We start from the raw sequence: 25,280 nt of genomic DNA on the forward strand, positions 1-25,280 counted from the left end.
CTGCAGAAATGGTGCAATTCTGTAATGTGTTTTGTTTGGTAAATATTAATTCACATTTGTGGTGCCACTAAATAATTAATGAATTATTTAAATCAATAATTGTCAATATTGTTATTATTATTAAGGGAGGCTGCTGAGACAAGCAAGACTACTTAATAAACATAAACCTTTTAAAACAGTTTTTTTAAAACCCTGCATTAATTGTATAAAAGCACCTTAGATATGAATTTAGAATCCTCTAAATGTAATTAGATCTACTACTGTCAAAGGACATTTTATGGATCTGCCAGTATTTCCATTTCGAGATTGTGGTAAAGAAATGTGTATGTAGAGGGGTAACTTTCTTCACCAGTTCTCTTACCATTTTGTACAATTGTGTGATTAGCCTACCAGTTGGTGTAACTATAATGTTAATTCTCTTGAGAGGAATTTTGCTCTTCACTATCACAATATTAAAAACGTTCAAATGCATTCATTAATTAAATCACTTTAGCTGACATATTGCGGTTCATCTCATGAAGGATTGACTCGATCTATAAGCCCAGGACGATTGTAAAACGGGAAATAAGATACACTACAAGAAAGGGAACACATAACTGTAGAAAACGGTTGCAGGTCGAAGGGCCATCTAACAAGTGCAGATTGGAGGGCCATCAAGCGAAACAGACCCAATGAAGCACGGGTAAACGGCGGGAGTATCTATGTCTCTCTGAGGACTGGGTAGGGTAGGGGGCCCACACCCTCCGCTTCTCCCTTCCCTCGGCACGGGGTTCTGGGCCAGGAGGTTCGGGAGGGTGGCTTTGGCTCTCGCCCGAGCTCCGATCTCCATGTCGCCTGGGTTGCGCCCGACCGGCTCCATCCCCCCCTTTCCCCGTTAGGCACGGCCGCATGACGCACCCCCTTTCCCCATTAGGCACGGCCGCATGGCACACCCTCAATATCAGGGTGCACATGGGCCTATTTATACAGGTTATGGAGGATTCATAGTTAAGGCTTGGTTCGTGCAGATAACCAAGAATTCTACGACGTTTGAAATGAGACTGACGTAAGGTAAAGAATAATTCATTAATAGAAGACTAATTGATCAGATATTAAAATATCTGTAGAGTTATATTCGGAAAATGATAACTTTGTATTCTGAAGATTTTCCGTGGTGCCCCGACATCCTAGTTAATTACATTTACACGATTAGTTTAATCACGTAATAATAATTACAGAGAATTGATTTGATAAAATAAGTCTTCACCTTTAATGATGACAAAGACACGACAGTGGCCTTATCATTAAAACCATTTTTATCTGGGAGATTTTTCTCCTAGTCACACAAGTGCTCCCAAAATAAAACTCCTGGTTGCACAGCTAAATACTTAGTTTCATATGCGACCAAAGTGGTCACACTTTAGAGCCCTGGGTGAGAGTAATTGACAGGAAAAACATCTCACCCCTTCAGAAATAAAAGTGCTGAATCTGGGGAGCATCTGGTAGAGCCCGGGGTCTGTGGCGATACTCTGTAGAGCCTCCTGAAGGAGAGAAGAGACACATACTGGGTCAGAGAGATGACATGATGCGAAAATAAGAAAACCATACACGCACGCACACATACACTACCATTCAAAAGTTTGGGTTAGAGTGTCTAGTTTGAGAAACAGACGCCTCACAAGTCCTCAACTGGCAGCTTGATTAAATAGTACACGCAAAACACCAGTCTGAACGTCAACAGTGAAGAGGCGACTCCTGGATGCTGGCCTTCTAGGCAGGGTTCCTTTGTCCAGTGTCTGTTCATTTGCCCATCTTAATATTTAATTTTTATTGGCCAGTCTGAGGTAAGACTTTCTCTTTGCAACTCTACCTACATTTTACATTTTAGTCATTTAGCAGATGCTCTTATCCAGAGCGACTTATAGTAGTGAATGCATACATTTCATACATTTTTTTCTCCGTACTGGTCCCCCGTGGGAATCGAACCCACAACCCTGGCGTTGCAAACACCATGCTCTACCAACTGAGTACACAGCGTTGTACAAGATTTTCAGTTTCTTGGCAATTTCTCGCATGGAATAGCCTTCATTTCTGAGAACGAGAATAGACTGACGAGTTTCAGAAGAAAGTTCTTGGTTTCTGGCCATTTTGACCCTGTAATCGAACCCACAAATGCTGATGCTCCAGATACTCAACTTGTCTAAAAGCGGACAGTTTTATTGCTTCTTTAAATCAGCAAAATTGTTTTCAGCTGTGGTAACATAATTGCAAAAGGGTTAGCCTTTTAAAATGATAAACTTCGATTAGCTAACACAACGTGCCATTGGAACACAGGAGTGATGGTTGCTGATAATGGGCCTCTGTACAGCTATGTAGATATTCCATGAAAGAATCTGCCATTTCCAGCTACAATAGTCATTTACAACATTAACAATGTCTACACTGTATTTCTGATCAATTTGATGTTATTTCAAAAACAAGGACATTTCTAAGTGACCCAAACATTTGAACGGAAGTGTACATAACAGGTAACTGCCAAAATAAACGAAACACTACTGAAAATGAGGGACACAGAGTACAAAACATTAGGAACACCTTCCTAATACTGAGTTGCACCCCCTTTTGCCCTCAGAACAGCCTCAATTCGTCGGGGCATGGACTACAAGGTGTTGAAAGCATTACACAGGGATGCTGGCCTATGTTGACTCCAATGCTTCCCACAGTTGTGTCAAGTTGGCTGGATGTCCTTTGGGTGGTGGACTATTCTTGATACACACAGGAAACTGTTGACCATGAAAAACCCAGCAGCATTGCAGTTTGACACTCAAACCGGTGTACCTGGCACCTACTACCATACCCCGTTCAAAGGCACTTAAATCTTTTGTCTTGCCCATTCACCCTCTGAATGGCACACATATACAATCCATCTCTCAATTGTTTCATGGCTTAAAAATAATTATTTAACCATCTCCTCATCTACACTGATTGAAATGAATTTAACAGGTGACATCAATAACGTATCATAGCCTTCACCTGGTCAGTCTGTCATGGAATGTCCCTAATGTTTTGTACACTCAGTTTATATTAAAAGTAGGTGATTCCACACAGGCGTGGTTAAGCAATTAACATCCTATCATGCTTAGGGACATACAAATGCCCATTATTATTATTTAGGCTACCATGGCTAGAAGAAAATAACTCAGTGACTTTGAAAGAGTGGTCTCAAAGGAGCATAAAGGGTGCGTGTGTGTGTCTCAATGACATATGGGAGATTCTGGAATGGGGCCTGAGGCAGCATTTTTCACCACCATCAACAAAACACCAAATGATGGAACTTCTCATGGAGGAATGTTGTCACATTACTTCAATAGATCTACGCCAAGGCACAGTGAAGCTTTTCTGGCATGTGGAGGCCCAATGCCCTATTAAGACACTTGCTGGTGTTTCCTTTATTTTTGGCAGTTGCCTGTATATACAAACATACATACATCAATAACAAAGGGTTTGAAAAAAATCTAAGCAGACGGTGAACATCCCTTTGAATATAGTGAAGTTATTAATTAGGCTTTGAATGGTGTATCAATACACCCAGTCACTACAAAGATACAGGTCCTTCGTAACTCAGATGCTGGAGAGAAATGCAAATGCTTAGGGATTTCACCTTGAGGCCAATGGTGAGTTTAATCGTTGTGAGAAAAATGAGGAAGGAACAGCAACAATGTAGTTACTCCTCAATGCAAACCTAAATTACAGAGTGAAAAGAAGGAAGCCTGTACAGAATTTTTTTAATAATAAAACAGGCAAATGTTGCCCAATCCAGGTGTGGAAAGCTCTTAGAGACTAACCCAGAAAGACTCCCAGCTGTATTCACTGCCAAAGGTGATTCTGACATGTATTGTCCCAGGGGGGTGAATACTTATCTAAAACAAGAGTGTCATTCTTTATACATTTGTTATAGATTTGAGAATTTTTCTTCCACTTTGACAGTAGAGAGTACTGACAGTACAGAGTAATTTGTGTAGATCGTTGACCAAAAATGACAATGAAATCCATATTTTCTCTGGATTTTTCCCCTTCATTTCTTGGTATCTAATTGGTAGTTACAGTCTTGTCCCATCGCTGCAACTCCCGTACGGACTCAGGAGAGGAAGGTCGAGAGCCATGCATCATCCGAAACACGACCCTGCCAAGCCGCACTGCTTCTTGACACACTGCTTGCTTAACCAGGAAGCCAGCCTCACCAATGTGTCGGAGGAAACACTGTACAACTGGCGACCAAAGTCAGCGTACATCCGCCCAGCTTGCCACAAGGAGTCGCTAGAGTACAATGTGACAAGCACATCCCGGCAGGCCAAACCCTCCCCTAACGACGCTGGGCCAATTGTGCGCCACCTTATGGGTCTCCCGGTTGCGGCCGACTGCAACACAGTCTGAGATCGAACCCGGGTCTGTAGTGATGCCTCTTGCACTGTGATGCAGTGGCTTAGACCACTGCTCCTCCAGGGAGGCCTTAATTAAATCAATTTTAATCCCACTGTAACACAACAAAATGTGGAATAAGTCAAGGGGTGTGAATACTTTCTGAAGGGTGTGGATACTTTCTGAAGGCACTGTAAATACCATCACCTCAAATTATCGGCACCCTTGATAAAGCCGAGCAAAAAACACTGTATAAAATTAACACAAATACTGAGCTATATTGTATGCTTCACAAAAGGAGAAAATTACATTATTTTATAGTAATACAATTGCTCCGAGAAAGAGATTTTGTAATCATGTATTTTTTTTCTTCAAAAGATAGGTGTCAAAAGTATTTGCACCTCTGTTTTCAATACATTGTGCATCCTAACTTTACGAGGATAACATCACTGAGACTTTTTTCTATAATGTTTTATGAGATTGGAGAACACATTGGAAGGGATTTTAGACCATTCTTCCATACAGAATCTATCTAGATCCTTGATATCATATGGTCTGCGCTTATGGACAGCCCTCTTCAATTCAAACCGAGGTTTTCAATGGGTTTCAAGTCCGATGACAGATGGCCATTGCAAAATGCTGATTTTGTGACCAATTAAACATTTCTTTGGATTTTGATGTGTGCTTAGGGTCATTGTTTTGCTGGAAGATCCACTTGTGGTCAAGTTTCAGCAGTTTATGTCTATAATGTCCTGGTACTCATGATCCCATTGACCTTAACAAGGGTCCCACGACCAAAGGAAGCAAAACAGCAAAGATCCACCACCATATTTTACAGTAGATATAAAGTTCTTTACTGCTTTTTTCCCGATGCCAAACCCTGTGAATGGCCAAACAACTCTAATCTGACCATAGCACCCGGTTCCAATCCAAATGCAGTTTAGAAAACTCCAGGCGTTTAAAATTTGTTGTTTGCTCTCAATAAAGGCTTTTTTCCCCCCTGACAACCCTTCCAAAAAGCCTATTGGCATGGAGCTAACGTCTAAATTGTAGATTGAGAGACTTGGTGACCCCAAGATGCAAGCAAGTTCTGTAATTCTCCAACTGCGTTCCTTGAACATTTCTTTGATTCCCGAACCAGCTCCCTCACTGTGTGTGGGGAACAGATACGTGTCCTCTATCAGGCAGGTTTACCACCCCACTCCATCCAATGAATATCACTCCAGACAACACAGCAGCACACAGGCTGGGCACCCTATGTCCTTCCTTTTATGTGACACCAACAGGACATTTTTCAGAGAGAAACTGCTATTCCCTGACATGCATGTCAGTTACAAAGCTATGGTGCCCAATAACAGCTAGTGGCTTGAAAAGTATTTCATAAAACAAATTAAATGGAGCCAAACACATTATAATTCACACAGGTACTAATGATTTGATGGCAATGAGAGGACATATTGCTTCTGCATTGCAGCAAGAGCTGCAGAAAGGTTTCCTAACACCAGAATCACTATGTCCACCCTGTTGCCACGTGGAGATGTGTCCTTAGCATTATTTAGAGCAACAACGCTGTGCTCTCTTGGACAATGTTTACCTAGCGAACCACCGTGACATTCACCCCCAGCTGATGTACGACCTAGTACATTTGAACAAACAGGGTATCAAGGTGTTTGCTAGGAAACTGAAAGAAACTGCTCAGGGACAAAGAAAAACTAAATAAGAGGAACTCTGCCCTGCATCCTCCAAGATCACGACCACCAGCCCCCACCCAGACAGACCAGCACCACCTTAGACCACCGGGCCACATTTAGAGATGCTAGCTCTACACCACCAGCCCCCACCCAGACAGACCAGCACCACCTTAGACCACCGGGCCACATTTAGAGATGCTAGCTCTACACCACCAGCCCCCAACCAGACAGACCAGCACCACCTTAGACCACCGGGCCACATTTAGAGATGCTAGATCTACACCAACAGGCCCCATCCAGAGAAGCCAGCTCGACCCTGCACCATCGGGAACCTTCCAGAGGCCAGCTCCACAGTACACCATCAGTTCCCTTCCAGAGGCGCCAGATCCACTCTGCAACGTCAGGCCCCATCCAGAGCGGCCAATACCACCCTGCCCCTTCCAGAGTGGACCCCCCCATGCTAACAGGACAACACCCCAATCAGAAGAGACCAACAGGTCCAACAACAGTCCAACAAGACCGCTATTTTATTTAACCTTTATTTAACTAGGCAAGTCAGTTAAGAACAAATTCTCATTTACAAGGCCTAACGGGGAACAGTGGGTTAACTGCCTTGTTCAGGGGCAGAACAACAGATTCTTACCTTGTCAGCTTGGGGATTCGGTTACTGGCCCAACGCTTTAACCACTAGGCTACCTACCGCCCCGGCAGAAGTGGCACAAATAATAGCGCACCCTTCTCAAAAATCCACTTATTCCTTCGTTATAATCAGAAATCGATTTATTTTAAATACAACCTATTATCATTATGAGTTCAGTTTTATATAAGCTACCCAGGACTGTTGAATAGCATTTGTTAAATATAGAGAGTCTGGGAACATCAAACAAATGGGGAAAAGGAACCATATTTTGGTAATACAACCAGTTGGAAATATGTGATGGAACTTAATGAGTATGGATGTCAGTTCGGTTGTCATCTGAGACATTATGACTGATGACAGGATGACAAACTGTACCTGGGAAAGTCTACATATTCTAGTTATCAAATTCACATGGAATTGTTGTGCAATTTAAATGTTTGATATTGAGATTGTTTGTTAGGAGATTGAATGTAATTTTAGCTTCCAAATGAGAGAATTGGGTTTTCATAAGGAAAGTGCCCTGAGTAATCAGTGGCCCGCCCCTGTGAAGAGACAGGGGTTATAAACGATGAAACACACCCTTCTCCCCTCGCCACTATATAAGACAATGACACAATGTAACCAGGGTTCCACGATGTGAGGTCTGCAGCCTCTGCGTTAAAAGGACACACATGTCAAGTCCAGAACTAAGCCAACCTCGGCGTTAGCTTTGGTTGAGAATGGTATGAACTATTGAACGCTTATTCACTACAGAAGTGATACTCCCTAGCCGTTGAGTTAGCAGCAGCCGCTGTAGACGGGGGCTAGGAAAGGACGGACGACGGATCCAGTCGAACACACGACGAAGATACTACAACGTATCCATTTTATCACCATTGACATTCTTCCGAGGACAGGAAGATCTCTGTTGGCCAACCCGGCCAGCATCTACGACCAACCTACCGAAGCGCAGCTCAGAGTAAATATTTATTGCATTTTTCATTTCCAAATGGGCAGTAATTTAGAATGCATAAGATACTGTATTTACGATGGCATAGCTGCTTTCTTTGTTCCTCAGTCTTCCCGCTCTTTCATTCAAGCCCAACCCCCTTTCTTTGTGTAACAAGCCGCCATGTCGGCTCCGTCCACCAGGGCGGTTTCTGTATGACATAATTTGCATTCTGTGTATATGTAATTCTGTGTGATTAGTTTAGTTATTTGGTAAATAAATAAATGAACCCAATTTTGTATTGCTGATTCAACTTGTGAGCCAGGGTTCGTGAAGATAACCAAGAATTTACAACTTTCATTATGAGACTGAAAATAAGATGAGGATTAATATTGACGGCTATCGATGTGAAATATTACTAAGTTTTTAAGAGTTTATTCGGAAGATAACGGCTCTATAAACACTCTTCCGTAGTGTCCCGACTTTCTAGTTAATTACATTTACATGATTAGCGAATCAGGTGATATTAATTACAGAGAAAGAATTTTATAGGATAGCATGTCATATCACTTAATCCGGCATAGCCAAAGACACGACACACCTTTGGCAGCAATTACAGCCTCGAGTCTTTTTGGTTATGATGCTACAAGCTTGGCACACCCTTTACTCCTGCATTGTCATGGCTGTGTGCTTAGGGTCATTGTCCTGTTGGAAGATGAACCTTCGCCCCAGAGTTCCTGAGTGTTCTGGTGCAGGTTTTCATCAAGGATCTCTCCGTACTTTGCTCCGTTCATCTTTGCCTCGATTCTGACTAGTCTCCCAGTCTCTGCCGCTGAAAAACCTCTCCACTGTAGGGATGGTGCCAGATTTCCTACAGGCCAAAGAGTTCAATATTCCTTTCATCAGACCAGAGAATCTACTTTCTCATGTGTGAGTCTTTAGGTGCCTTTTGGCAAACTCCAAGCAGGCTGTCATGTGCCTTTTACAGAGGAGTGGCTTCCGTCTGGCTACTCTACTATAAAAGGCCTGATTGGTGGAGTGCTGCAAAGATGGTTGTCCTTCTGAAAGGTTCTCCCATCTCCACAGAGGAACTCTAGAGCTCTGTCAGAGTGACCATCAGATTCTTGGTCACATCCCTGACCAAGGCCCTTCTCCCCTGATTACTCAGTTTGGCCTGCGGCCAGCTCTAGTAGGAGTGTTGGTGGTTCAAAACTTCTTCCATTTAAGAATCATGGAGGACACTTTGCTCTTGGGGACCTTCAATGCTGCAGAATTATTTTGGGACCCTTCCCTAGATCTGTGCCGAGACACAATCCTGTCTCTGAGCTCTACAGACAATTCCTTCCATCTCATGGCTTGGTTTTTGCTCTGACATGCACTGTCAACTGTGGGACCTTATGTAGTGTTGGGTTCTGAGAATATAAAATATACTTATTCATGTCACTGATGGAGTGCTAAGGTTTAGAGGGTCTGCACCAGAAGTTAAGGGTAATAGGAGGAAGGTATATAGTGTGTGCCACTAAGCTTGGAATGTGTTGAGTGCAGGGAAGCGATTACATGTGGCAGGCATTGATAAGGGGAGAGAGCCATGGATTAATGATGGAGGGGGGTTGAGGTCAGGTCAGGCATTGATAAGGGGAGAGAGCCATGGATTAGTGATGGAGGTGGGTTGATGTCAGGTCAGGTCACCTTAAAGGAGAAATAAAAGTTAATGGCCCGTATCACTAGTGTCCTGCCTAGCAGTAAAGAACGATGTTTGTACAGATGGGTAGGAGGAGACTCAGCCTATGAGGAACGGTTAAATATCAGTGCTTGTGTGAAAATGTTTTTGTCTAATGCAGCTGTATTGATCCTATGGGAAGAATAAACTTGGTTAAGCTCGCATAATGTACGTTGAGTTTTATACTGTGAGAATTAGAACCTAACAATAGATAGGTGTGCGCATTTCCAAATCGTATCCAATCAATTCAATTTAGCCAAGGTGGACTCCAATCAAGTTGTAGAAACATCTCAAGGATGATCAATGGAAACAGGATGCACCGGAGCTCAATTTCAGGGCTCATAGCAAAGGGTCTGAATACTTATGTAAATAAGGCATTTCTGTTTTAAATTTTTTCTAAAATTTGCAAAGATTTCTAAAAACCTGTTTTCACTGTCATTATGGAGTATTGTCTGTAGATTTATGACATGTTTTAATTGAATCAATTTTAGAAAAAGGCTGTAACGTAACAAAATGTGGAAAAAGTGAAGGAGTCTGAATACTTTCCGAATGCACTGTATGTTGGTATGATGTGTATAAGGAGGAGAATCCAGATGCAGCACTAAATATATATATTTTTTATTATTCTTGCCAATTGTTAACAAACACACACCTGTTAAAGCCACCTGGTTCGATGATGAATTGAACATTGTTATGAACCATAGAATTTATGCAAAAAAATATGGCAAACAAGTCAGGCTGCTCAGCTGATTGGTTGACATCCTGTAAATGTTGAAATTGAGACTAAACTTAATTATATGACCAAAACAAGACAAATTATTAAAACAATGGGAAAATACTTTGGAGAACCTTAAATGATATTATGGGCAGAAAACCAAATTAATCTCCATTGTTCATTGAAGTTAAAGGGTCATTTATAACAAAACCTTTGGATTTAGCCAATCATTTCAATGCCTATTTCACCAGTAAAGTGGACAAACTGACAAGTGAAATGACAACATTGTAACGGAAACATGGCTCACTCAGGATGCATTATTAGAGTCGGTACAGCCACCTGGTTTCTTCACGCATCACGCCGACAGAACGCATCACGCCGACAGAAACAAACATCTCTCTGGTAAGAAGAAGGGCAGGGGTGTATGCCTTATGATTAACGAGATGTAGTGTGATCATAAATACATACAGGAACTCAAGTCTTTTGTTCACCTGACCTAGAATTCCTTACAATCAAATGCCGACCGCATTATCTACCAAGAGAATTCTCTTCGATGATAATCACAGTCGTGTATATCCCCCCCCAAGCAGACACATCGACGGCCCTGAGAGAACTTCATTGGACTGTATGTAAACTGGAAACCACATATATTGAGGCTGCATTTATTGTAGCTGGGGATTTTAATAAGGCTAATCTGAAAACAAGGCTCCCTAAATTTTATCAGCATATCGAATGCGCGACCCGGGCTGGCAAAAACCTGGATCATTGTTATTCTAACTTCCGCGACGCATACAAAGCCCTCCCCCGCCCTCCTTTCGGAAAATCTTACCACGTCTCCATTTTGTTGCTCCCAGCCTATAGACAGAAACTAAAACGGGAAACGCCCGTGCTCAAGTCTGTTCAACGCTGGTCCGACCAATCGGATTCCACGCTTCAAGATTGCTTCGATCACGTGGACTGGGATATGTTCCGCATAGCGTCGGACAATAACATTGACGAATACACTGATTCGGTAAGCGAGTTTATTAGCAAGTGCATCGGTGATGTTGTACCCACAGCGACTATTAAAACCTTCCCAACCAGAAACCGTAGATTGATGGCAGCATTCGTGCAAAACTGAAAGCGCGAACCACTGCTTTTAATCAGGGCAAGGTGACCGGAAACATGACCGAATACAAACAGTGTAGCTATTCCCTCCGCAAGGCAATCAAACAAGCTAAGCATCATTATAGAGACAAAGTAGAGTTGCAATTTAATGGCTCCGATGCGAGAGGTATGTGGCAGGGTCTACAGTAAATCACGGACTACAAAAAGAAAACCAGCCCCGTCGTGGACCACGATGTCTTGCTCCCAGACAAACTAAACAACTTCTTTGCTCGCTTTGAGGACAATACAGTGCCACCGATACGGCCCGCTACCAAAACCTGTGGGCTCTCCTTCACTGCAGCCAACGTGAGTAAAACATTTAAACGTGTTAACCCTCGCAAGGCTGCCAGCCCAGACGGCATCCCTAGCCGCGTCCTCAGAGCATGTTCAGACCAGCTGGCTGGTCTTGATTGCAAGTTGTTCCCACATGCTTCAAGAGGGCCACCATTGTTCCTGTTCCCATTGTTACCGCCCCAATAGGTCCACAGACGACGCAATCGCAATCACACTGCCCTAACCCATCTGGACAAGAGGAATACCTATGTAAGAATGCTGTTCATCGACTACAGCTCAGCATTTAACACCATAGTACCCTCCAAACTCATCATAAAGCTCGAGACCCTGGGTCTCGACCCCGCCCTGTGCAACTGGGTCCTGGACTTCCTGACAGGCCGCCCCCAGGTGGTGAGGGTAGGAAACATTTCCACCCCGCTGATCCTCAACACTGGGGCCCCACTGGGGCGTTCTCAGCCCTCTCCTGTACTCCCTGTTCACCCATGACTGAGTGGCCATGCAGGCCTCCAACTCAATCATCAAGTTTGCAGACGACACAACAGTGGTAGGCTTGATTACCAACAGCGGCGACATGGCCTACAGGGAGGAGGTGAGGACCCTCGGAGTGTGGTGTCAGGAAAATAACCTCACACTCAATGTCAACAAAACAAAGGAGATGATTGTGGACATCAGGAAACAGCAGAGGGAGCAGCCCCCTTTCCACATCAACAGGACTGTAGTGGAGAAGGTGGAAAGTTTTAAGTTCCTCGGCGTACACATCACGGACAAACTGAAATGGTCCACCCACACAGACAGAGTGGTGAAGAAGGCGCAGCAGCGCCTCTTCAACCTCAGGAGGCAGAAGAAATTCGGCTTGTCACCAAAAACACTCAAACTTTTACAGATGCACAATCGAGAGCATCCTGTCAGGCTGTATCACCGCCTGGTACGGCAACTGCTCCACCCACAACCGCAAGGCTCTCCAGAGGGTAGTGAGGTCTGCACAACGCATCACCGGGGGCAAACTACCTGCCCTCCAGGACACCTACACCACCCGATGTCACAGGAAGGCCAAAAAGATCATCAAGGACAACAACCACCTGAGCCACAGCCTCTTCACCCCGCTATCATCCAGAAGGCGAGGTCAGTACAGGTGCATCAAAGCTGGGACGGAGAAACTGAAAAACAGCTTCTATCTCAAGGCCATCAGACTGTTAAACAGCATCACTAACATTGAGTGGCTGCTGTCAACATACTGACTCATCTCTAGCCACTTTAATAATGAAAAATTGGATGTAATAAATGTATCACTAGTCACTTTAAACAATGCCACTTTATATAATGTTTTCATACCCTACATTACTCATCTCATATGTATATACTGTACTCTATACCATCTACTGCATCTTGCCTATGCCGTTCGGCCATCGCTCATCCATATATTTATATGTACATATTTTTATTCAAACCTTTACACTTGTGTGTATAAGGCAGGTGTCGTGAAATTGTTAGATTCCTTGTTAGATATTACTGCATGGTCGGAACTAGAAGCACAAGCATTTTGCTACACTCGCATTAACATCTGCTAACCATGTGTATGTGACAAATAACATTTGATTTTAACTTGATTTGAACAGTGAACCATCATATTTGTGGATTGAAGATCTACTGACGAAAGAGAAGGATTGCCGTTTTGAATTTGGTCTAGTTTGTGTGGAAGAAGTGGAAAAACGGTTGTTATCCATCAATAATGATAAGCCACCAGGTATAGAAAACCTAGATGGGCTATTGGACTATTGAGAATGATAGCAGACTGTATTGCGAAGTTGTGAAGATGGGGAGAGGTACACTGCATGCCCAAAAGTATGTTGACACAGTCCAACATGGGTGCTCATCAAACATCTCATTCCAAATGCATGGGCATTAAAATGGGGTTGGTCCCCCCTTTGCTGCTATAACAGCCTCCACTCTTCTGGGAAGGCTTTCCACTAGATGTTGGAACATCTAGTGGAAAGCCTTCTCAGAAGAGTGGAGGCACTTTGAACCAAATACATTGCTTTTGGTTTTAGATGTATTTAAGACCAGTTTGTTAATTACCCATTCTGATACTGCGGGGACTTGCTTCCTTTCAGCCACAAGAGCATAACTGAGGTTGGGCACGGATGTTGGGCGATTAGGCCTGATTCGCAGTCCACGTTCCAATTCATTCCAAAGGTGTTCGATGGAGTTGAGGTCAGGGCCAGTCAAGTTCTTTCACACCAATTTCGACAAATCATTTCTGTATGGACCTCGCTTCGTGCATGGGGGCATTGTCATGCTGAAATAGGAAAGGGCCTTCCCCAAACTGTTGCCACAAAGTTGGAAGCACAGAATCATCTAGAATGTTATTGTATGCTGTAGCATTAACATTTCCCTTCACTGGAACTAAGGGGCATAGCCCGAACCATGAAAAACAGCCCCAGACCATTATTCCTCCTCCACCAAACTTTACAGTTGGCACTATGCATTCGGGCAGGTAGCATTCACCTGGCATCCGCCAATCCCAGATTCATCCATCGGACTGCCAGATGGTAAAGCGTGATTCATCATTCCAGAGAAAGTGTTTCCACTGCTCCTGAGTCCAATGGCGTCAGCCGACGCTCGGCATTGCGCGTGGTGATCTTAGGCTTGTGTGCGGCTGCTCGGCCATGGAAACCCATTTCATGAAGCTCCTGACGAACAGTTCTTGTGCTGAAGTTGCTTCCAGAGGTAGTTTGGAACTCTGTAGTGAGTGTTGCAACCGAAGACAGAATTTTTACGCGCTACTCGCTTCAGCACTTGGCAGTCCAGTTCTGTGAGATTGTGTGGCCTACCAATTCGTGGCTAAGTCGTTGTTGCTCCTATACCTTTCCACTTCGCAATAATAGCACTTACAGTTGACCGGGGAAGGTCTAGCAGGGCAGAAATTTGACTAATTGACTTGTTGGAAAGGTGGCGTCCTATGAATGTGGCACGTTGAAAGTGACTAAGCTCTTCAATTTGGGCCATTCTACTGCCAATGTTTCCCTATGGAGATTGCGATGGCTGTGTACTCAATTTTATACACCTGTCAGCAACAAGTGTGGCTGAAATAGCCGAATCCACTAATTAAGCCATGTTGTGTAGCTATTCTATTTGTATTGTTTATTTCACAGTCATTTGCTCATCTTTATCAAGTGTGCCAATAATTTGAGGAGACACATACACACAACTCTTTCTTACATGCACGCACACATACACACAAATGCACACTTGATAAACAGTTGACTCACAGCTCTCTTGGCCTCACAGGATCCGACGCAGGCCTCCGTGATCTCCTTGTAGTAGAGCTGCTGTTCCACTGAGAGCTCGTGAGTACTGCGAGCCTTCATCCTCATCAGACCATCCTTCTTACCTGGAAAAGGGGGGTAGAAAAACACACAGGGAAAGAGAGAGAGATGCAAACAAATGTTTATTAAATAGGAATTGCTTTTCCTTAATGGGGCTATCTGCAGCTGCTACATCAATTGTTGGACTTGTAAATTAATGATATGTACACATTGATTCTTGAAGAATATAACTTAGAAATGCCTCATGAGCTTAGTTCAACTGTTGTACCCCATCAGAACCCTGTTACGTTCCCCAGCAAGAAACCCAAGTCGCTCAAACAAAGGGGAACTAACAAAGAGTCACTGACCAACATCCAAAACAGGTGGGGTATTAGGAGGGGTTCTGAAAGACACTCATGGCGGTGTTGTCATGGAAATAGTCGGTCAATCATATTTCACAAATACCGGAGCCTGTGAGTTCAAATAGACTTTTATTACAACATAACAAAAGCCAAGCCGGTTCATGAATACAACTGCCTTCCAGTCTTGGCACAGACTACTTATACATTTGTTCTCCTTATGTCACTCGTAGTAACTCCTCTTAATGGTTCATCCCCTCTGGCATTTAGCCACCATTATCATATTGCCTTCATATTAGGGCATGGAACCCGTAGAGCCTCAGAAATAGACACAAATAGACCTGCACTCACCTTAAGCCAGGTTCATGCATGTAGGACCATAGTAACAGACCTTGGCACTCTACAGGAATAACCATACATGTCATCCTGCTAACTCCTCTGAAAGGGACACCCTTGTTCTGGAAAAGACCCAAGATATGTAATCACAGCAACAATACATAGTAGGCCATAACACAGTTACAGGAATAACCAGTCATGTCCAACCCCCAGATAGGTGCATGTCTAATGGTGTCTAATGACTCAGAGCACATATAGAGTGCACAAGTTTTGCTAGCTCCTTCTGAAATAAATAATTGCCACATATGTACTGAAAAATTCACAATAGTGTCCACTGAAAGTTGACTAGCAACAGCAACTTAAAAGACACCAACAATGAGCGCACACTAAATTTACCCAAGAAGAGGCAAACAAAAGAAAACCTACACCAGGAAGCAAACCAAAAAGGTGGAGCAAAATGAAATCAGGGAAATCAGTTAAAGGATTGTTGGTCTAGAAATTAAAATAGGGAGCGTCAACTAAAAAGGTGTTAAACCTCTGCATCTATTAAAACCACTGGTGCACTTGGCCAGCCACTCTTAAATAGCACCTGGGCCAGCACAGGTGAAACACCTTCCCACTAACGAGATCGCAACCAGCACAGATGTAACACATACTGACTATCGGTACGCCCTATGTGCTAACAAGCTATACGTGCTAAAGTCCAATCTCAAAACAAATGTAAAAACCAAAGCCTGTAACAACCCAACATATAAGCTTGTTTTACACCAAAGTAAATGTAAAAAAAATAAAACTATAATGGCCTCAAAACATGGTTAAAATGTTGATATCATGGATGGTCATGCATCCATATCAAATTTTGTTTGTCACATGCGCCAAATACAACAGACCTTACAGTGAAATGCTTCCTTACAAGCACTTCATTTTTCTTAAGTGCATTGTTGGTTAAGTAAAAAATAACAGGAACAAATCATTTAAGAACAGCAATAAAATAACAATAGCGAGGCTATATACAGTACCGGTACAGAGTCAATGTGCGGGGGTACCGGTTAGTCCAGGTAATATGTACATGTAGTCGAGGTAATATGTACATGTAGGTAGAGTTAGTGACTATGCATAGATAATAAACAGAGAGTAGCAGCAGCATAAAAAGTGGGAGGGGTGGGGGGGGCAATGCAAATAGTCTGGGTGGCCATTTGATTAGCTGCTCAGGAGTCTTATGGCTTTGGGGGTAGAAGCTGTTAAGAAGTCTTTTGGACCTAGACTTGGCGCTCCGGTACCGCTTGCCGTGTGGTAGCAGAGAGAACAGTCTATGACTAGGGTGGCTGGAGTCCATCTCAAAAAGTTGTTTGAATAGCCTAAAAACGTAAGGTAGCCTGGGGACTAATAATGAGAGAGAAGAAACAATATCAATGGCCTACAGAAAAATCTAGTTTAAGCTTATAAAAAAATAAATGATCCGTGTGAGGCAAATCGCTCCATTTGAGGTTGAAAGCCAAATGGCCAATAACCTATCCTCCTACTAGGTCTATCATACAAGCTTTAAGACAAATTCAAGTTGTGAATAGTAGCCTATTTCCCAAATATTCTAATACTGTTGCCCTAATGTTGCCGCTTTCAAAAAGAACGAGAATGAAAGTCGAAGTCTATAGGCTATTCTCAATCACAGCTTTATGAGAGATAGAACAAACAGCCTATTAAGAGTGTAGGATGAGTCAAAGCAATTATTATCCAGTTCTGAAGACGGTAGACTTTGCTTCTATCCAGTCCATGATTTATAAATGAATTCACTTACGGTAAGACAGCCCGTTCCTCATCAGTTGACTGTTACTTTGCTCCATCATGTGCGCCCCACACACACACACACACACTTCTATAATGAAGCCCCACCAGAAAGGAATATTAGAAGAGATTTGTCTGCACTTAACCTCTGGCAAGCTTTCAACAACATTATCTTTCATCATGATTCATCCAGATGTAGCATACAATTTCGTACTATAGCCTAATGGTCGTTTCAGCCCAACTGTGTTTTTTTGTTATTATTTTTATGTTTGAGGTTGGCCAATAGGGGGCGATACCATTGCATATATCACAATGCTTTATGAGTACATAATCACGATAGGACAAAGGTTGACATCACCTAACCATAACGGGGAGAACACTTATTGTTTAAAATGCTGATTGCCACTTGAAGAATGCGTTTAATACTGAAGAATATCTTGAATGTCATGGATGTGGTTTGTTTTGTCCCACACATAAAATAAATCTCTATTTAATATTTTAGAGCAAATAATCCAACTCTACTTGTGCACATACAATTTTAAGATGGCATACAGTACCAACACACAGACAGTACAGACAGACAGATAGAGAGACAGTAGACATTACAAACAGAGAATACACTGACCTTTAGCCTCTGCAGATGTAGCTCCCTGGCCCTTCTGGATGGAGCCCTCCTCCTCCTGACCAGGCTTGACCGCTTTGAGAGGCTCTGTAGATTCAGTCTTCTGCTGCTCTTTGGGGGCTGAGGGAAAGAGAAGGAAGGGTGGTGGTATACAGTGGATTCGGAAAGTATTCAGACCCCTTCACTTTTTCCATAATTTGTTAGGTTACAGCCTTATTCTAAAATGGATTAAATCGTTTTTTTTCCCTCATCAATCTAAACACAATACCCCATAATGACAAAGTATTCAGACTCTTTACTCAGTCTTGGGTTCAAGCACCTTTGGCAGCGATTACAGCCTCAAGTCTTCTTGGGTATGACGCTACAAGTTTGGCACACCAGTATTTGGGGATTTTTTCCCATTATTCTCTGCAGATCCTCTCAAGCTCTGTCAGGTTGGATGGGGAGCATCGCTGCACAGCTATTTTCAGGTCTCTCCAGAGATGTTCAATCGAGTTCAAGTCCAGGCTCTGGCTGGGCCACTCAAGATCATTCAGTCATTCCTGCGTTGTCTTGGCTGTGTGCTTAGGGTCGTTGTCCTGTTGGAAGGTGAACCTTTGCCCCAGTCTGAGGTCCTGAGCGCTCTGGAGCAGGTTTTCATCAAGGATCTCTCTGTACTTTGCTCCGTTCATCTTTCCCTCGATCCTGACTAATCTCCCTGTCCCTGCTGCTGAAAAACATCCCCACAGCATGATGCTGCCACCATCATGCTTCCCTGTAGGGATGGTGCAAGGTTTCCTCCAGACGTGACACTTGGCATTCAGGCTAAAAAGTTAAATCTTGGTTTCATCAGACCAGAGAATCTTGTTTCGCATGGTCTGTGTCCTTTAGGTGCCTTTTGGCAAACTCCAAGGGCTGTCATGTGCCTTTTACTGAGGAGTGGCTTCCATCTTGCCAAACTACCATAAAGACCTGATTGGTGGAGTGTTGCAGAGATGGTTGTTCTTCTGGAAGGTTCTCCCATCTCCACAGAGGAACTCTAGAGCTCTGTCAGAGTGACCATTGGGTTCTTGGGCACCCCCTTGACCAAGGCCCTTCTCCCCCGATTGCTCAGTGTGGCTGGGCAGCCAGCTCTAGGAAGAGTCTTGGTGGTTCCAAACTTTTTCCATTTAAGAATGATGGAGGCCACTGTGTTCTTGGGGACCTTCAATGCTGAAGAAATTTTTTGGTACCCTTCCCCAGGTCTGTGCTTCGACACAATCCTGTCTCGGAGCTCTACAGATAATTCCTTTGACTTCATGGACTGGTTTTTGCTCTGATATGCACTGTCAACTGTGGGACCTTATATAGACAGGTGTGTTCCTTTCCAAATCATGTCCAATCAATTGAATGTACAACAGGTGGACTCCAATCAAGTTGTAGAAACATCTCAAGGATGATCAATGAAAACAGGATGCACCTGAGCTCAATTTCAAATGGGTCTGAATACTTATGTATAAGGTATTACTGTTTTTTATTGGTAATACATTTGCAAAAATGTAAAAAAAAAACTGTTTTCACTTTTCATTATGGAGTATTGTGTGTAGATCGCCGAGGATTTTTATTTATTTATTTATTATTTAATCCATTTTAGAATAAGGCTGTGACTTAACAAAATGTGGAAAAAGTCAAGGGGTCTGAATACTTTCCGAAGGCACTGTCTACATAGTGTAAATATACACATACTGCAAATGTGGTTGTTTTAAGAATTATGCTGCTTTTCTCAAGTAGACGATAGAGAAAGACGGACATAGACAAACACAGACAGACAAACAGACGTCTCACCTGGGGGTGGGTTCTCTGGTATAGCAGGCTGGACACCTTCAATACTTAACCAGTGAGCTGAGGAACAGAAAACAAGAGAGAAGTTACAAGAGCTTGTATAATCAACCAAATCAAAAACTGTCATAGGACGTGTAGATAACACAGTACATGTGAATCTACTTACTCAATGCAATCAACATCAATAAAGGTATACCTTTACCTTTGAAATAGTTTAATATATATATATATATATATATATAGTGGCAAACATCTTCAAAGTTAGGAGCGTTTGTCACAAATTAACCTGTTAGGGCTAGGGGGCAGTATTGACACGGCTGGATAAAAAACATACCCGATTTAATCTGGTTACCTATCCTACCCAGTAACTAGAATATGCATATACTTATTACATATGGATAGAAAACACCCTAAAGTTTCTAAAACTGTTTGAATGGTGTCTGTGAGTATAACAGAACTCAAATGGCAGGTCAAAACCTGAGAGATTCCTTTACAGGAAGTGGCCTGTCTGACCATTTCTTGAACTTCTTTTCCATCTCTATCTTTTACTAAGGATCTCTGCTCTAACGTGACACTTCCCACGTCGTCCATAGGCGCTCAGATCCCGGGAAAAAACAGAATGTCGTCATTCCAGCCCCAGGCTGAAACACATTATCGCCTTTCTCAAGTGGCCGATCAAGGGACTCTGGGCTTATGCGCGTGACCCGACCGCCCCCGCCTTTGTGATTTTTTTCCTCTGTTTGCCGAAAAGGAGATTCCCTGTCGGAATATTATCGCTTTTCTACGAGAAAAATGGCGTAAAAATTGATTTTAAACAGCGGTTGACATGCTTCGAAGTACGGTAATGGAATATTTAGAATTTTATTGTCACGAATTGCGCCATGCGCGCGACACTTCTTTACCATTTCGGATAGTGTCTGGAACGCACGAACAAAACGCCGCTATTCGGATATAACGATGGATTATTTTGGACCAAACCAACATTTGTTATTGAAGTAGCAGTCCTGGGTGTGCATTCTGACGAAGACAACAAAAGGTAATCAAACTTTTATAATAGTAAATATGATTATGGTGAGTGCTAAACTTGCCGGGTGTCTAAATAGCGAGCCCGTGATGCCTGGGCTATGTACTTAGAATATTGCAAAATGTGCTTTCACCAAAAAGCTATTTTAAAATCGGACATATCGAGTGCATAGAGGAGGTCTGTATCTATAATTCTTAAAATAATTGTTATGCTTTTTGTGAACGTTTATCGTGAGTAATTTAGTAAAATGTTAGCGAATTCCCCGGAAGTATGCTAGTTCTGAACGTCACATGCTAATGTAAAAAGCTGGTTTTTGATATAAATATGAACTTGATTGAACAAAACATGCATGTATTGTATAACATAATGTCCTAGGGTTGTCATCTGATGAAGATCATCAAAGGTGAGTGCTGCATTTAGCTGTCTTCTGGGTTTTGGTGACATTATATGCTGGCTTGAAAAATGGGTGTCTGATTATTTCTGGCTTGGTACTCTGCTGACATAATCTAATGTTTTGCTTTCGTTGTAAAGCCTTTTTGAAATCGGACAGTGTGGTTAGATTAACGAGAGTCTTGTCTTTAAATAGCTGTAAAATAGTCATATGTTTGAGAAATTGAAGTAATAGGATTTTTAAGGTTTTGAAAATCGCGCCACAGGCTGCAAGTGGCTGTTACGTAGGTGAGACGCAAGCGTCCCACCTAGCCCATAGAGGTTAAGTGGGAAACTGTCACCAAAGTCAGCCCAGAATGAAAGTTATTTCGAACATGACAGTACCTGTGTGTTTGTTTCGCTTTCCTGGTCCACCCAGGCCGCAGGTAAGGTCAAGGATAGCAGGGTTCGGTACACAAATCGGGTTCTCGGTAGGTCCAGGTCTAAACGCCAACAGGTAAGTCCAAAACAGTCCAGCTCGTACACGGTAAATCCAGCCAATGTAGATTGTCTCTTTCTCTATGGTTCATAGATCCTTCCCGCCCTCTCTCTCTCTTCCTGGCTTTTCTTGACCTTTTATCTGTGGGTCGGCTCCACCTTCTGAGGGTTCCCCTTGCTTCTGGGAATTGTAGTTATGGCAGTCGGCCATTTTGTGATCTGTAGTTCTGATCGGGGTGGCCATTTTAGTGATCGGGCAGAGCCCGTTTATTAGTTCTGCCCTCACATATCTGCCATTTATCACTCGACCCCCTTCTTTGCCACACATCTCCCCCCTAGATCCGACCCCCTAGGTCGGGCTACCGCAGCAAAATATGCGTGCATGCGGGATAACCCATCCACATTTCCCATTTCCTTTCCTGCTCTGTGTTTCAAGTCAAAGTGAAACGGTTGGAGACTCAAAGACCACCGCATCACCCGAGCGTTCTTCTCTTTAGCCCTATGCATCCAGGTGAGTGGTGCATGGTCACTGATGAGGGTGAAGTGGCGCCCCAGCAGGTAGTATTTCAGGCTTTCCAGAGCCCACTTTACTGCCAGCGCCTCTTTCTCAACAACTGAGTAGTTGGTTTCCCGTGGTTCCAGCTTCCTGCTTAAAAACAGGATGGGGTGTTCCACCCCTTCTACCTCTTGGGACAGCACTGCTCCCAAGCCAACCTCTGAAGCATCCGTCTGAACCACAAACTCTCTCTCAAAGTCTGGTACCACCAGCACTGGATTACAGCAGAGGGCCTCCTGTAATGTCCTAAATGCTTTGGTGGCCCTTTCATCCCACTTGACCATGTTTGGCCCTCTGGCTCTAGTCATGTCGGTGAATGGGGCGGCCACTGTGGCATAACTTGGGCTGGGGCCCCGTGTAGGCCGAATGGCATGACGGTGTATTGAAACAAACCGTCAGGGGTTGCAAAGGCTGTCTTTTCTTTGGCCCTGGGGGTCAGAGGAATTTGCCAGTACCCTTTTGTCAGGTCCAGGGTCGTAATGTACCGAGCTTTACCAATTTTCTCCAGTAGTTCGTCTACTCTGGGCATGGGGTAGGCATCAAACTTGGAGATTTCATTTACCTTCCGAAAGTCGTTACAGAACCGCAAAGACCCATCGGGCTTGGAGACCATCACAATTGGGCTAGACCACTCACTATGTGACTCTTCGATCACTCCAGCTGTCAACATTTTCTCCGTCTCTGCTCTAATCGCTGCCTGTCGAGCCTCGGGTACCCGATATGGCCTCATGCTCACTTTTCTCCCTGGTAGGGAAACGATATCATGAGCTATAACCTCAGTTCGGCCGGGTACTTCTGAAAACACATCTCTGTTTTTCTGGATCAGGGTCTTTACTTCCTGTACTTGTGCTGGGGACAAAGTAGGTGAAATATATACTTCAGCTGTCTCCTGAGTGTGTGTGGGGTACGTGACCATTAGTGTTTCTCTCTCTCTCCATGCTTTTAACAGGTTTATGTGATAGATCTGTTCCTGGGGCCGTCGACCTAGCTGTCGGATCCGATAATTAACTTCTCCTATTCTCTCCAGTACTTCATATGGTCCTTTCCATGTGGCTAGTAGTTTGCACTCTACCGTGGGGATCAGCACTAACACCTTATCTCCCGGTTGAAATTCCCTCAGGGTAGCCTGCCGGTTATAAGTGTGCCGCTGGTGCTCTTGTGCTTGTCTCATGTGCTCTCTGACGATGGGCATGACTGTGGCTATCCTGTTTTGCATTGCCGTGACGTGCTCTATGACACTAGTATACGGGGTGGATTGGTGTTCCCAGGTTTCCCGGGCGATGTCTAAGATTCCCCGGGGGTGCCTCCCATATACCAGCTCGGAGGGAGAAAACCCCAGCGAGGCTTGAGGAACCTCTCTAATGGCAAACATCAGATATGGCAACATGCAATCCCAGTTTTTCCAATCCTTGTCGATTACCTTCCTGAGCATTGACTTCAGGGTCCGGTTGAATCTCTCAACCAGCCCGTCCGTCTGTGGATGGTAAACCGATGTCCTCAACTGTTTCACCTGCCACAATTTACAAAGGTCCGCCATTAGGCGGGACATAAAGATAAAGGGGGTCCCCTGGTCTGTAAGGATCTCCTTTGGGACCCCAACCCTGGTGAACAATAGCACTAGTTCCTTGGCGATATTTTTGGAAGCCATTGTCCGAAGAGGAATGGCTTCTGGGTAGCGAGTGGCATAATCTAGAATGACCAGAATGTATTGGTGCCCTCTGGCAGATTTGGGTAGTGGGCCCACTATGTCCATCGCTATCCTCTCAAATGGCGTTTCGATTATGGGGAGTGGCACTAACGGGCTTCTAAACGCTGGTCGGGGAGCTGTTACCTGGCACTCCGGGCACTCTCCACAATGCCGAGCCACTTCAGCCTGAATTCCTGGCCAGTAAAACCTCCTTACAATCCGGTCTCGGGTATTATCGATACCAAGGTGTCCACCCAAAATGTGCCCATGAGCTAGATCCAGTACTGTCTTCCTGTACCGGGTGGGGACCAACAACTGTTCCACCACATCCACCCCTATTTTTGAGACTCTGTACACCAAACCATTTTTCATGATGAAGTGGGGAAAACTATTAGGCATCATCCTATAATTTATGGGAGTACCATCTACGACCTGCACGTCTGCTCTGGCTTGCTGCAGGGTTGGATCCTGGTGTTGGGCCATCCCGAAATTAGTCATGGACCCTGCCAGGTCTGCTGGTTCTAGATAGTCGTCCTCTGGATTCAGATCGACCCCAGCCCCACTAGTACTGGGCTGTTCATTATCAACGAGGTTTGCCACTTCATCCTCATCCTCCCCTACTAGTACCTGTGAGGTTGGCCCCTGGGAGACCTCTTTTCTTGGCCTTGGTTGAAGGCCCCATGCTTCTTCCTGCTTGGTCAGGGTTGTTGGCTTCTCAAATATGCCGTTCTTTTGACCTAACTTCGAAAAGTTAGGAAAGTATCTACCCAATATTACATCATATGGCATCTTTGGAACCACGCCGACCTCATAATCCAGCAGACCGTCCTCTGTTTGTATGCTCACTAATGCTGTGGGGTACAGACGGGTATCCCCATGAATGCACGTAACACTGATATCCTGACTTGTATCCAGTTTATGCGTCGGCACTAGGTTTGCAACGACCAGGGTTAGCATACTGCCGGAATCCAGTAGTGCTTCAACCTCCTTCCCTTCAACCTTCACCATGCACATATGTTTGTTTCTTGATCTTTCAAGTACAGTGGTTACCACGGGACATGCATACCATATCTCATCTTCTTTTTCACCGAGGTTACATTGCATTGGCTCTTCTTTAATAGGGCAGTAGGCTGCAATATGTCCCGGTCGATTACAATTGTAACAGATAATAGGGTTCCGGGGGGGAGACCTCCTCGACCCCCAGTCCCGGTTTCCGTTTTTTCCCTTAGTGTCTCGGCCCGATTCTGATTCTTTCGTCATGGCCCCACGCTGCTCTCCTCCCCCTCCACCTGTTGGGACAGTCTTACCCTGTCCGCTGGTTCGCCCAGGCCTGGGGAATGGGAATCTTTCCTCCTGCGCCTGCTCAGCTGTTCCTGCCGTACAATACCGTTCAACCAGGCCCACGAGATG

General features: G+C 44.0%; 1 protein-coding gene across 2 annotated transcripts in view; it reads right to left on the reverse strand.

The window, feature by feature from the left end:
* LOC106602816 (transcription initiation factor TFIID subunit 6) overlaps positions 1–25,280 on the reverse strand; it is a 64,829-nt gene that overhangs the window by 13,825 nt on the left and 25,724 nt on the right. For both annotated transcript variants that reach the window (XM_014195708.2, XM_014195707.2), the window contains exons 5-8: positions 19,740–19,796; positions 17,940–18,056; positions 14,802–14,923; positions 1,443–1,520 (exon numbers count right to left, since the gene is read on the reverse strand). In XM_014195708.2, coding sequence (XP_014051183.1) covers positions 1,443–1,520; positions 14,802–14,923; positions 17,940–18,056; positions 19,740–19,796 — 374 coding nt within the window. The remainder of the gene's footprint in view (positions 1–1,442; positions 1,521–14,801; positions 14,924–17,939; positions 18,057–19,739; positions 19,797–25,280) is intronic.

This window comes from Salmo salar, chromosome ssa04, assembly GCF_905237065.1.
Source record: "Salmo salar chromosome ssa04, Ssal_v3.1, whole genome shotgun sequence".
NCBI lineage: Eukaryota > Metazoa > Chordata > Actinopteri > Salmoniformes > Salmonidae > Salmo > Salmo salar.